Source organism: Patiria miniata, unplaced genomic scaffold (assembly GCF_015706575.1).
Source record: "Patiria miniata isolate m_02_andy unplaced genomic scaffold, ASM1570657v1 HiC_scaffold_13, whole genome shotgun sequence".
Taxonomy (NCBI): Eukaryota; Metazoa; Echinodermata; class Asteroidea; order Valvatida; family Asterinidae; genus Patiria; species Patiria miniata.
Window position 1 is genome coordinate 15,401,423 of NW_024037051.1, and position 14,642 is coordinate 15,416,064.

A 14,642-nucleotide genomic window follows, 5' to 3' on the forward strand; every position below is an offset into this window, starting at 1 on the left:
GCCGCGTGACACCGAGAAAACTCCCCGGGGAAAAGTGGCGTGATGGGGACGGTATATGGGTACGCACCAAGCCCGCTGGCTCGTGCCTCAGGCACGTGGCCTCTAACTAAAACAACCAGTCATTAACTTCAGCACCAATTACGGTCAAATTCTGTAAACATGTCCGTTGAGACGTGGTTTTTGTGCGGGAATTTGTTGAAGTTTTGACTTTTTTCCCCCGCGGTGATTGTAAAAGAAATTTGAGGGAAGTACTGTCTGACCTTCAGAGTCTATATGAAACGGGAACGAAATAACTTCAACAAAAATCACAGTGTCAGCCTGTGGAAAGGACTCTTCTTAAAGCCAAAAAAAAAAAATCAAACAAATCATACTTTCAATTAAATGATATTTTTCAATGCTTCAAGTAAAATTGCAAAAGAACACTCTGATATAAAATTTAACCGTCAGTTTCACTGGCGCAATATTTGACTTGATATAGTTTTTTTGCCAATGCGACTTAAAAAAAGATCATTGTTTTCAACTGCCAACGTTAGAACACAGTTGTTTTCGAATTTGGACCACTTACAACCTATTGACCTTCTTTTCCTTTCGTAAAAAAATACCCCCAACATCATCGCATACATCTTGTTGGAAGGATGAATATTTCTCTTCATTCTTTTTACAAGCCTTGAAATTCGATTGCAAGCGCGCGCAATGGCCGTGGCTTTTTTGATTCGAGGTTAGCAAAATACGCCTCGGTCGATGGCGCGGCCTCGTGCATATAACGCTGACAAAAAATTACTTGATGAAGGTTGTCTCGTATTATTTTTTTGTTTACCTCGAAATTGTCCGTGTTGGTTCGTGTGGCGAGGTGATGATATTTTGACTCATATCTGCCTCGAAATGGTTAATATTTCATATTTCTTGATGTAGAGAGATAGATATCATTTTTGCGAGAGAAAGACATTCATAAAATTGGTCTTCTGTGTAGTGGTCCAGTTGCATGATATTTCAGTTTGTTTTGCCGTGGCAGTGAATGTTTTTTTTATCAACCAATTTCTAATGATCATTGGAAATGGGTAATATAACAACGAACAAAATATTGTTCTAAATGTTTCATTTATTCTTCAACTTTGAATAAAGTTGGGTTTTTTTCTTTTGTTATTCTTCTGTAAAGTTTTTTCCACGGGCATTTTAATATGAGCCTCTTTTGGCTTCTGAAAATGCCCCCATATATTGGCGTACTCCTAATTCATGTCATTAATTTGTTTTTGTTTTCAATTAGTTCTTGATTATCTGTGATTTATATACTTGTTCTGTAATTGTTTACTGTCCTTTGATTTTCACCAATATGGAAATAAATGTCTAATAGAATAGAATAGAATTGAATTGAATTGATGTGTACTTACATTTTGCTTTTGTTATAGTCAGTCAGTAAATGTGAACTGATTTTGTTTTACTCGAAAAGTCCTCTTCTAAAACATCTGGTGAATCAAACGACCCACTTTAATAGTTTTCTCTTGAAGGTATATACTGACATTTTGAGAAATCCAACACTTCAGAAATTTAATTTAATTTCATCCAAACCATGGACTCCCTCTCCTGAACACTGCTTCTCCATTGCCAACTAATTAAATATCTTCTGGTCCTCCGAGCCGAAATATAGGTGCGGGGTAATTTAGGTAACAACTAAACGAATCCTTACAAAGAGACCTAGAATTACCATCGATCAAATTCCATTGTATCCTCCTATGAAAACAACACCACCATATATAATGTCACGGTCACGTTTTTTTTTCTTTTGGAGGTAACAAAAAATAGCATTCTTATTCGCTTACTGCGGTATATTCTATAGTTGGCCCTTTTTTCTTTCGATTTCCGGCCCGTGGCCTAATATAAACCAAACGGTTAGCCCGAGTGAAACGCGTATCGCTTTCGGTTGGGTTGCCGTGGCCTTGGCCTCAATTCGTTGCGTCCTTGCTGCTGTCGCACTGACCGCTTTGAATGGAACGGCACGCGCGTACGTCAGTCTCAAGTTCTAGGTTACGCGGGGAGGGATTTTAGCGACTCGGTGGGAGGTCGAGGGCGGTGTTTCATGCCGGCTTTTTAGACCTTTCTCAAGGATACTGGAAGCCAAAGTCAGTTTCACTTTCAACTGACAAGTGATGAATTTGAAGGAAATTAAGGCTTGAGCTGGAAAGGGATTATAAATATCGGTTGTGACAATTGTTTGAATTGTATTGACGATGGCAGTGATGCGTTGATGTCTTGATGACAATGACATCCACTAGTGACCAATCATGGCAGGCAATGTCATCCAAATGGAATGGTTGGGATGGCTCCATATCAACCTCGTCCCCAGGGTGTCGAGCAGTACGCGCCCACCACTACCTGCTCTATTGGAAACGGGGTTGGAAATAAAGTAAGCACTGGGGGCGAGGTTGGCTCTATATACATGTATAGTGGCGCACTTCAACGGATACACACGACACTCCACATGCAGCGTTGCAAAACATCTTTTTTTTTTTTTTACAAACTTAAAATTCACTCAGTTAAATACAGGTACTTTTACCTTTTAACAATTTCAGTGTCATTAAATTGAGTCCGAAATTAAAAAATGGCGGCCGGTGTCCGGAAATTGGGCACAGAATCGGCCGAGTGTTCCCTAACGTGGCGCACTTGAACAAATCTCAGAAAATCACAAGTTAACATTTAATTAAGATTTTTTTGTTGTTGTAAAGTTGACAAATTCTGATAAACGATTCTAATCTCCACTCATATACCCAACTCCATGTAAAAGTTTGTCAGAAACATATTTTCTTAGTTTTGGGCGCATTTAATTTAAAAGGAATCATTGTGCACTTCAAAATAAAATCGGAAAATCACGCAAATTAAAATATCTCCGCTTACTTTGTAACGGGTTGGTAAAGTTTAGTTTTATGAACAGGAATGTTTAGAGCTTGATGATGAAATTTCACTTACCGTGAAATTATAGGCAACACTTTTACTCTAGCAAGGCACTAGAGCCAGAGGCGAAAAATCTACGGTGCGCCATTTTACCCGAGTGAATTTAGTCCACAAAAAAAACGGGGAAGAAAGTAGTAATCTTATATTCATATAGGTGAAGAATAAAAAAAAATATGTTCCCATAATAATTAATATGACAAGGTTGGATAATGACACATTAAATAGCTACATTTCGCGACAATGACACACGTACCGTACCAAATTGCACTGTGCATTGAAAATTCAACTATCCGACATACAACAGCCGTCGGATTTGGCAAAAGCGCAGGGGATGATGGGATATATTCAAGATGGCGCAGCGCATGGCTGCGAGGAATTCGCAGCAGCGTGGAAAGAAACCGAAGCATTTTCACCACACCAGTGACAAGGCTCGTCACAAGCTTGAAGTCAAACGATGGAAACTGGAAGAGGAAGAGGCTAAGCGCCTTAAATCTCGATATGAAAGTGTGAGTGAAATGATAAAAATTGAAACATAATTGGTTGCCCAGTATCCGGACGCATATCGTTACCACGTGCATGATGATAATTGACATACGGGTGCATACATCGGCGCATCATACTTCATAGTGCGCATGCGCTGCACAGGGTGATTTTTTTTTTTTTTTTTTTTTTTAGAATTTGTATGTTGCCAAGAACATATCACTAATGTCACTTGTCAGTGTTTCTTGTGACATTTTGTAAGACTACATGTACTTAACATTAGGGTGTTTGGTCAAGTGATAAAAATATCGGGGACAAAACTCGCACACGAAACAAAACTTGAATGTGAAGAGCAAAATTATAGCTGATATACTAGCTAAGGAAAAAACACAAAACTAAGGTGTTATTACAAGTAATATCTTACAATTATAATGTTCAAAAAATGAAATAAAAAGAGTGTCTGGTTTTCAAGATATAGTGAAAAATTCAACACCATCGCGGCGACCGCCCGTGTACTCACATTGATTTTACGTGTACAAACGATGCGCCCTCCCACGCCCAAGTGGCGCAACTGTCAAATCGGAGCGCTTCGGCACTGCAACCGAAATTAGCCGAGCATGCGTTAGCAACCATAGAATCGCTTTCATTGGTCCAATCGAGACAGTTCTGACGTCTGCTCTGAATATTTAAAGCATTTTTAGGGCTATGGGTCTATAGGGGAATTCTTAACCAAACACCCTATTAACACTGCTTATTAAAGTTAAGCCAACAAATCCAATTTGAAAACGTTGAATTGGAAAAAAATGTTGTAACCAACCTGATGCCACTTCTGCGATTGTGTACAAAGTCTATGGAGAGTCAAGAACATTTTCTAAGTATTTCCTAACCAAATAGGAAATATTTGTCAGTCCAAGATTCCTGTCTTATCATCATTTTTGCAAAGAATGACCTTCATTAATATGATTTGAAGAAAAAAAGTGGCATCAGGTTGCAACATTTTTTTTCCTTAACGTTAATCATGTTAATGACTAGTTGAAGTATCGTCAGCATTCTGGGATTCTGAGATGCTTTTCAAATTGGTCATTACTCTCTTGAAACTAATTTCAAGAATTGAAGAAATGAAGGTTTTTAAACTCCACTCCCCCCCCCCCCCAACTACAATATTTTCTCTAATTGAAGTTTTAAAAACAAAGCTTTTGGGATTTGGATGGAAATAAGGATGGTATGTGTATTAATAAAATATCCAAATGATTTTGCCCATAGGGCAGTTAATTAACAGAAATGATTGCAAACTCATGTAAATCTTTCAATTTTGCCACAGAATTTGCAGAAACAAAAACCCTGTAAGCTGAAAATGAGCTGAAATTTTGTTGTACTGATTTCATACATTGCTTTGTTCAACATTTCAATATTACTGTAATAATGTAGGCCTACTTACTCTTTTAATAAATAGATTGACACAGAAAACATCAGCAGTTTCGATGACCTGCCGCTCTCTGTTAAAACGCAAGCTGGGCTGCGCATTGCCAACTACAAGGCACCCACGGAGATACAGCGAGCTACCGTAGGGCTGGCACTGCAGGGACATGACATACTAGGAGCAGCCAAGACGGGGTCCGGCAAGACTCTGGCATTCCTCATTCCTGTAAGTTACATGTAGACAGATATAACCCAAACTCCCTTGGCCTTTTTGCTAGGATGTAGCCTCAATCCTGCAAAATCCTCCATTATTTCTTGAATATGGCCCATGGAGGGGTGACCACTGCCTGAATCCTGCAAAATCCTGCGGCAGTGACTGTCAACATGTTGAGGCTTGGGCAGTGACATCCTGGAGCAGTACGGAGGATTTCAAGCATAATCCAGGCCTATATTTATGCATGGCTGAGCAAAAACAACACATGGTCTGGCCCAGGACCTTGACAAAGTGCATCCTATGAAATCAGTAACACACTTTTGCCATGTCACCTCGATCCTCCAAATTCCTCCACTTTGGCAAGGAGGATTTTGAAGGATTCAGGGCGGTTAGGGAAACTGCAATTTTCTCTACCTCAATTTTTTCCTGATTGTAGTTTTAGTAATTGACGGGTAGGGTTTTAAAAACAAACATGAAAATAGATTGGTTTGTTTTGGGGCCATTGTAGACGGTAGATTTATGGTGGTGGGAAGAGAGATAAAAAAAATTGGGGGGGGGGGAGTTTGGTGTATGTAACACCACATTCATTCCTCATGTTTCATTTTTATAGCAAGTGTTTATTTAGCTGTAAATGTATGCTGCTATCTCCTTGTTATTCTTGTGCAGTGTTAAAATGTACATGTACCGTACCTTTCACAATTTAACTGTATTGTAAATGCATTCAGTTGTTACTCAGAACTTAAAATGAAAGTCATCTTTAGCCACCTTTATAAGCACATTCTTAACATCGCCAGGCAAAAGGTTCACCTGTAAAAAGTTGTTGCAAGTTGTTGCATTTAGCAGCCAACTCAAGTACCCGTGATGCTGCATCTTGTTGCATTTAGCAGGGTAACTGCTCTTAGTACCAAGGCGATACAAGAGTATTTACTCTTGCAGTTTGTTGCATTTAGCAGGGTATCTGCTCATACTGCCAAGGCAAATTCAAGAGTATCAACTGTTGCAGTTTGTTGCATTTAGCAGGGTCACTGCTTGCCAAGGCTGGTATGCACTGTGTTCACTGCACAATGCAACATAATCCACTGTTGCAGTTTGTTGCATTTAGCAGGGGTCTCATTTGAGTTGACTTGGATATTGTTGCATTTTAATAGCAGGGTTCCTGAAGAATACCTGATGGGGATTAGGGTTATAGCACAAAACAGAGTTATCGTCTGAGTCATTTGAATTGTAAGACACTGTAGCTGTTGGGTACTTTTGGATTTAGCAAGCTGTCAGAGAAAAAAAAAACGTAGAGCTTTAAGTACTTGTAAAATACTGTAGTTATTCTTAAGTTGGATTTGAATGTAGGACTGAGTAGGCATGTGATTCTTCATTTATTGCAGGTGTTGGAGTGTCTTTACAGAAGCAGGTGGAGCAGAGTGGATGGGCTAGGTGCGCTCATCATATCCCCCACACGGGAGCTGGCTTACCAGACGTTCGAGGTGCTGTGCAAAGTGGGCAAGAAACATGACTTCTCTGCAGCTCTTATCATTGGAGGAAAGGTAAGCAATGATATCAGTCCAATCTCACTAAGCAGGAATCTCACTAAGCAGGCAACGTAATCAGAACAATTTCATGTCTCTGCTAAGCACAGAGGCTTTTGGTGCGAACAAGTATTAAACAACGCTAGCAAAATTCTGCACTTAGCCTGTAAGCACAGAATGATTAGCTCCGGCACGTATGCATGCGCTACCACCAAAATTCCTAGACTTTCCTGCTAAGTTAGCAGGATTTTTCGCTAACGGTAAGCAGAGCCATCAAGTTGGGCTCTGATTCCGAGGCCTTGTCCCACGCTAAGCTCCAATGCTTTAAGAAGTGTTAACATACAACATTTTGTTGACTGTAAGTGAACAGTGTATTGTGTTACACGTACATGTATGTAGAATCACCAAATTGGGTCTTTTTGTGTATTTTGTAGAATTACGTAACTGTTTTTTGTTGTAACCTTTCTTGAAATGTCCATCTAGTGCTTCCTGTTATCTGCCAGTATGGTAGCATAGTCCGCATTTATCAATTGACATGTTTACTGTATAAGTGCGTGTTGGCCTTGTTTTTCTAGTGTGATGTTTCACTTGCAGTTTTCTGCAGGATGTTAGGAAACTTTCGTGTAGAGCTGCTAATGAGGTTGACGTATATCGTGTCCTTGCTGTCCGTTTTCTTGGTGTTTTTTTGTAGATAGTGGTGGGAGAAATCAGAGATTTCATAATCACGTTATCCCAGGTTTTTTTCAAACCGAATAACGGATATTTGATTTCACCAGAACTTCCCATCCACCTCACAGACAATGCCAACAAAAAGTGACAAGTGAGGTGCCACATGGAATGCCCTCCCAATGACTGGGTATAGTTTGCAGGATTCAATGACCAATGGGCCTTTACAAAAAAACACTCCAGAGCTGTAAGGCCAAAAAAAAAAAGTCTCCGGTTTCTGGTATGGAGCTTGCCCAAAAAGTGGTGCGGCGACGCGGCTTTTTTTTTTTTTTTACCTGTTTTTTTTTTTTTTGGCTTCAAATGTCGGCTGATGACTGCAAATGGTGCCGACTAAACTTAGTGCAAATATATGGGAGTCCAGAGAGGCCACATGAAGCTTATTCTCGATCATAACCCCATCTAAAAACACGTTAAAATTGTGCAACAGCAGGATTCCAGTCAAACCAGTGAGTTTAGCGGTTTTGAGACATCATCTTGTATTGAAAAAAACACTTTTTCATTTTGCCGACGTGCATGGCTACGGCGACGCGCACGCATACCAGAAACCGGAGACTTTTTTTGTTTGGCCTAATGTAACTAATGTTGAAAAAAAAAAATGGATGGGAACTCTCTGATAAGTCGAATGGGCAGGCTGTTCATATACCAAGAAGACCACTAGCAAGTGAATGCAGTTACAATCAGAGACCATGGAGCAAATTGGAGGATGTTCCAGTTGTTTTCTTTTGCGTGTCTCACAAAAAGTGGAAGGCTAATTTTTGTTAAAGGTTGGTTTTGAATTCCTGGTTTCCTAAAATTGAAACCGAATAATGGAATTCAAACCGAATTTTAAAAAATCCGCCTTAAAATCCGACCACTTAGTGTCATTTTGTGAGAAGTACAGACATTGTATGCCGTATGTTTTATATAATGCTCTGATCTGACCACCTTGTTAAAACCTGGCTTCAGCCGTGTCACAAATTGCAAACTTTTCAACAACAGATGTAGCAGTTTTCTTTGATTAAAATGACCATGAGATGATGCCCAAAATACAGCCATATTATTTGAACTCGGTGTCGAACAATAAAAAGAGGATTGACAGTAATCCCTATTTAATGAGCGGCAGCTGCCTTGAAATGAGCAACTGTGCATGTAATTACCCATGTGAACAGCTAGCCTGCCCTAAACACATGTACTGACTTATAGGTGCTTTGTCCTGTCAGTTTAACAAGAATTACATTCATGTTTGAAAAGCTTTTGCTCAAATGAAGGGATCAAGAAATATACAGATGGTAAATCCGTGTACTTTCAGATAACAGCAGTCTTCATAGATGACATCCATTTACATGTATTAACCCTCCTTTTGTTTGATCAGTCACAAACAGTCAAAAAGTCAATCCTATTCCCCTACCATGCCTTTCACACAGGCTAGTCACCAACAGTCAGATCGTATTTCTCGTAGGCACTGTGACAGTCAAATTCCATCAACAGACAAAAGCAGGTGACTGGTAGGCACACCTGGCTTAAATCAATCCCCTACAGTCAAAGCATAGCTCTAATCAGGGTTTATGCTGTATCACAGCCAGTCAATCCTGCTTTATGAAGGCAGGGAGCACTCAATTATTAAAAACAGTCACTTGATTTATTTTGACTGCTGCCTAGCCTTGTTGAAATTGCCAGCTAGAGAGGGAGGGTTAAATTGCATTCAATTAAAAAAAAATTGAGGAATTTAATAAAAGTTTATCAAATGTACATACTTTGTATTTTTTCCCCTGGTAACATGATCACACTTCAGAATTGTTCTTCCTCATGTTTGAGCTTTGAATTGAAAGAAGACACTCCCAAACAAGCAATTTCAGGAGATGGCAGAAAAACTCTTTAGAATGTTGTCGGGGGGGGGGGGGTTGCTAATTAGGGACAGTAGACCGAATCCACAGTGCCTGAACCACTATGCCGATATTGCCGATATGAATGCTACAGCCTCACTGAAATAGCAGAAATGAAGAATCATTTTCCAATCTGCTGTTAAATTAAAGCCATGTACATGAACAGTACGCATGATTAGCTCAACACTAAGTAAATTGAGTAAATCTACAAAAATGAAGTCGTTAGTTACGCCAGCATATTTTACTCTGCTCATTTGGTCTGAACAACTGTTGCCATTTGATTGAACCCCCTACGACTGACTTCACGGATGGAAACAAACTAAGAGAAGCTGCGTCATGCAATGTGTATTCAGAAACTAAACCCTCTCATCCATCTTCGCTGGCAGTGAATAAGGTCGATTGTCCATTACAGTCAGTGTTAAATCTTGTTAAAATGTTACTCACATTCGCTGGCAGTCTTTTCACGGCGCAATTACAGTGCACAGTTGATTTACCAGCCTGTGGCACCACAATGCTTTCTCATACAAATTGGTTTGTTTAGCTAGTGAGACAAATCAAAGCTTTGCTGCATACACTGTAAGAGGAAAATGATGTGAACAATTTTATGGGGTTTTTTTTGGGGGGGAGGGAGGGGGCGTACATTTACAAAATGAACATTTTTAGCAAAAATGATGAAGAAAATGATGTTGGTTGTTAAGTGACAGTGGCTGACTAAAAAAAAATTTTTAGATTTTGAGTCAAGTTTTGTCAATAAGGACTAGAGCTGTGCATTGGAACAAGGTTCCCCGAGTACCTGCGCATGGATGTACCCATAACCAGTTTTACAAATAACTACATGTAAGTAACTTCTCAGACAATGAAAAAGAAAGGCTGTGAATGTCATACGTGGGGATTTTGTTTCAAATGAAAGCCAGGCTACACGGGAAAACAGAACGTAATTCATGTTTATGACACTTGCGAAAGTTGCAGTCTTCACAATAAAAGCTGTATCTTGCTGTTTTGACACACTGATGTGGCAGTATTATTGTGGGGACCTGTATGAAAATTTAATAAGGAAAAACTCAACTTTTCAACTTGTAATGGAACTTTTTTCCCATACTTGGAAATCATTTAATTAAGTCTAATTCCTAACTTGCTGACCTGTTAGAATCCATAAAAATCAATGTGACATTCTCCAAAATGTTGGGCCTTCGTGGTCCACGTAGAGTATTAATAGCGTCCCTGCATTGGATTTTGAAGCGCGTTCAAGCTTGCAAATCATACATAATTTTTGACCCTCTTTGTCTGCAGAAACACCCCTATTCTCAGTGCTTACCACTGTGTGCCTTAAAAAAAAAGGCTCAAAAGATTGTAAAAAAAAAAAGGCTCAAAAGATTGTGAAAAAAAGAAAGAATACGTTCTATTTGATTTTCTCGACATTGTCCAACATTACATGTAGGTACAGACATAATTCACTCAGTACGTCATCCGTGGCTCCGTTAATTGGCCTGGCCTCTTATCTGCGTCAAGACAAGAGCAAGCCTCATTTGAAAGTCTTAATTAGGTCCTTGAGGGAGATTTGCCATTGTTGAAAGTTCCACCGTCTGCTCATCAGGATATTAGAAGAAAAAAAACCTCATTAGGGTTAATACAGAGCTGCAAGTGGCCTTGATGCTAGACCCATTGTACACAGTTGATTTTGATTCCTTTCTGGGGTTTTTTTTTGGGGGGAAGAGATGTTCAGTCGACTCTCGTTATAACAAACTCGTTCGGACCTAGCCAAATTGTTTCTTATATCAGAATTGTGTATTAAGAGGAACATCAGTACCATTCATTGTGCACATAAATGCACAGTCGGGACCAAGGCTTTATGTTTTTTATAACCAGAATTTTGTATTAACAGAGTGTGTACTAACGAGAGTCGCCTGTAGTTAATGTAGGGGTGTCTGATTGTTACCTTCCTGGCGACAGCAAATGGTCAGTCTGACTGTTTATGCTGTAGCCCAGGCTTCTTTTGGGGGGGGGGGGGCAATTTATTATTTCTTGGACAAGGTTGAGGAGATTAGCGCAAGAGACACATGAAGGGATTTCAGCTTTGTTCTGTGTTGGGCCGTGGTCAGAGTTATGTCATTGCAATACGGGCACGAGCTGCCAATTCCATTAATGTGCCTGAATGATAACAATAGGATGATTTTTTGGAAGGTCCGTGCTCCGTAGACATGATGAACAGCTGCCGTTATAAGACAAGCAAAAATATTTAGGCAAATGCAAAAGATGTTTGGAACAACTTTCAAAGTTATGTATGTATTTAAACGAAATTAATGGGCTTTAAAAGACTACATTGCAAATGGTCTTTTCCCTGTCTGTCTTCGAGATTTACCCGAAAAGATGCAGAAGTCTTTTTTAAATTACTTACTAAATCTAGTGACATACAAAAGTTGTTCAGATAAAACACAAAGGCAGACCTAATAGGCGGGTTATAGTTTTCAAGTTGAACAAAGAAATTGACTTAAGTGGGGTTTGAACCACCAATCTAGGGCAGGATAGCTCAGTTGGTGGAGCACCGGAACAGTAATCCGAAGGTCACAGGTTCAAACCCCGCTCCAGTCAATTGCCTTGTTCAACTTTAAAGAAGTCATATCCGAAAAAGTTAAAATTGTATTCTTCAATGCATCAAAGCAAGCATTGTATTGTACATGTTATGTTTAAAACCGGTCAAGCACATATTTATTCCCATTCATACCTTTCGGTCAAAAGTCAAAATAAGTCAAAAATGGACAAAATTCCATCGATTTTGTTCAACAATTTTACTTGATGTTTTGTGAGACACCCCTCTGGCCATATCTATGGTTTGTGCCTCGTGACAGGCTCTCGACCAATAGGAACGGGTAAACTGTCTTAGGGATTAAGAATGATATCTAGATTTTCAAAAACCATTTGGATAGGCCTACAGATATTGATGGAGCATGAACGTTTCATGATACCCTCATGTTTGCAAAATCCGGCAAATAATACCTTTAACAGAATGACATCAAAAAAAAAAGTCAAGACATGGAATGTGTTTCCTTTCGACAGCTCCAATTGCCATGTATCATGATCATGTACCAATGCCCTTGACCGACGGCAGCTGTAATCACAAATAAACCGGTATGCTTGAATTAATGTGCCGTCCTTGATTTTTTTTTTCACGGCAATCATGCAGTCATTTTGTGCATGTTGACTCTAATGAGTTTGCAGGTGAAGCAAATGGCTATGACTAAGCTCAGCATCGGCTGTGTAACTCTCTTTTTTGCAAGGTCAAGTAAAAATAGGAATTTATAGGAGTACACGTTCTGTAGGTCACTAGTTTGCCATTTTGGGCAGAAAGGGACATTATTTATAGAACTAGAATTTGAAACAGAATTCTACATTAACAAAAATCCATACATGCTGAGTTTTAAAGAAGCCTTGAGAAATAAATAGACCTACATATTAAACAATTTCTGCAGCACCCGATTTCACGAAACTAATGATGCATCGCAGCGCTGCTGTGATGTGGCGCAGCTGCAACACGTCCTGCGATTTATTTTATAATACGCGTCGTTAGCGCAACGCATCGTAGGTGTATTTAAAGCACACGACGGTGACTGTATTTTATTCAGCATACAGTATATAGTCGTCTGATATTCAACAAAGAGTCGGCGGATCTCCTCGCGTAATGGCGGACATGTGATGCAGTCTTAAAGGAAAACAAGCTCGCGGTGGACTGTATATAGCTACCGGTACTTTGAAATTTCAACAGCAATATTCTAGGCTACTTCATTAATATTTCAATGCATTTTCCATTTACAACTTTACACACATTGTCTCGGTATTATACATGTAGTCTTGTTAATGTAAGTTTATGGCATAAAACTGGCTAAGAAAAGGATGCTTCTTACTTTGCGATGACCACTAGACACGTCGTAGCTTGCGACGTGTTTTAGGTCGTCAAGGAACTTACGATGCGTGAACAACACAACGCAACTTTCGTGAAATGGATCATACGACGCATCGTGTGTTGCAACGTGTTACGACGTGTTACTTGTGGTAACACGGGTTGCATTGCAACGCGTCGCAGCGCTTCATGAAATCGGGTGCAGGCTAACTACATGTATGACATTAAATAATGCTTGAATAGGGTAGGCTGAAAAGTCAAAAAGAAATATAGATTGTGTATGCGTACAGACGGGAGGGGTTGGGGGTTGGAACTATTGCTTGTGCCATGCGTAAAGGGAGAAGTGGGGGGTCTTTAAGTCAACAGTTCGTGCGTATACTTAATGGACAACCCCTTAGTGCTTTTGTTAATGCCCACATTCTGTCCTATTAAAGTTGTATGCCTCTATACTTAAAGCAAGAACCCACATATTGGCAAGGTGTTCCGGTTTATTTTGACAACAGTTTTTAGGGTTGATGTCCGAGGCAGGACGACCTTCAGTTCTTCCCCACAATGCCATCTGGCCAGTCACGGAGTGACTAAACCAAATTACATCAACAATCAATGATTCAATGAAAAAAAAGAAAGAAAAGGAATTAGTCCTGATGGTCTCTGCGTGGAGGGGAGGGGCGGGGCTAATCATAAACATGGAGGGATCGGATCCCTTTGTGTCAACTACGGCAGGTGCAGTCAAAGGGCGAACAAAGGGGGGCGAAGTGGGTCCAACAAAGGGCACTGGGTATTTACCCCTACCTCCTGTCCTTGAAGGCCCGTATTTATCATCATGGTATGTCGATTATGTAATTTTTTTTTTTTTTTCAATTACACCGAAGGAGTCAGAACAGGGACTAAAGGAGCTCCAAAGATAACCTTCGATCTTCTTCAAAGACTGAGAACATTCCTGGGGACTGTGGGTTGTGCAACTCGTGTTTGATTAGTAGAAATTCATCCTGTTGACAAAAGAGGAAGCTGGAATTCTGTTGAGGAGGTTAACCTTGGTCACCATGGAACCGGAATAAGGATTCTTTTTTAAGAAATGTTTGACACACTAGTCATGCTGAGCAAACAGAAGAATCCATTTTGGGATTGAAGGACAAGCGTCGTCGCTTCCCGGTTGCGGTTTGGAAGACAAATAACCAAGTCAGAGTTTCTGTGTTTGAATGAAGCGATCCTAATCAGCGTTTCCTGCTAAAAGTTGCATCACAGAGAAAGAATCTTTTATTATAGACAAAAAGCTCAGCTATGTTGGCCTTGCGTTGACTGAGCGAGAGATAAGCAAGTTATGCAAGCGCGTTGACTAACAAGTCATTTATCAACAAAAAGGCTTTGCCTTGCCATACTTGGTGTTGTGAGCTTGAGCAAGTATCCTCCAAGTTATTACCAATTTTAATTAATTAAAGAACACTCAACAAATTATATGTTTCAAATGTTTTCAATAAGGGCCTCCTTAAAAAAATCAAAGGCCAATTTTTGTTTTAACCCTAACCTTCCCAACTCCATCAAAATCCACCCCCCCATTTTCAGGATCTTTGTAGGCAAAC

General features: G+C 39.8%; 1 protein-coding gene across 1 annotated transcript in view; it reads left to right on the forward strand.

The window, feature by feature from the left end:
- The first annotated feature begins 3,271 nt into the window (after positions 1-3,271).
- Positions 3,272-14,642, forward strand: part of LOC119721380 (probable ATP-dependent RNA helicase DDX10) — a 29,775-nt gene continuing 18,404 nt past the window's right edge. Inside the window, exons 1-3 of the mRNA XM_038191440.1 lie at positions 3,272-3,452; positions 4,880-5,071; positions 6,439-6,597. Of these exons, the coding sequence (XP_038047368.1) occupies positions 3,297-3,452; positions 4,880-5,071; positions 6,439-6,597 (507 nt within the window). The 5' untranslated portion in view covers positions 3,272-3,296. The remainder of the gene's footprint in view (positions 3,453-4,879; positions 5,072-6,438; positions 6,598-14,642) is intronic.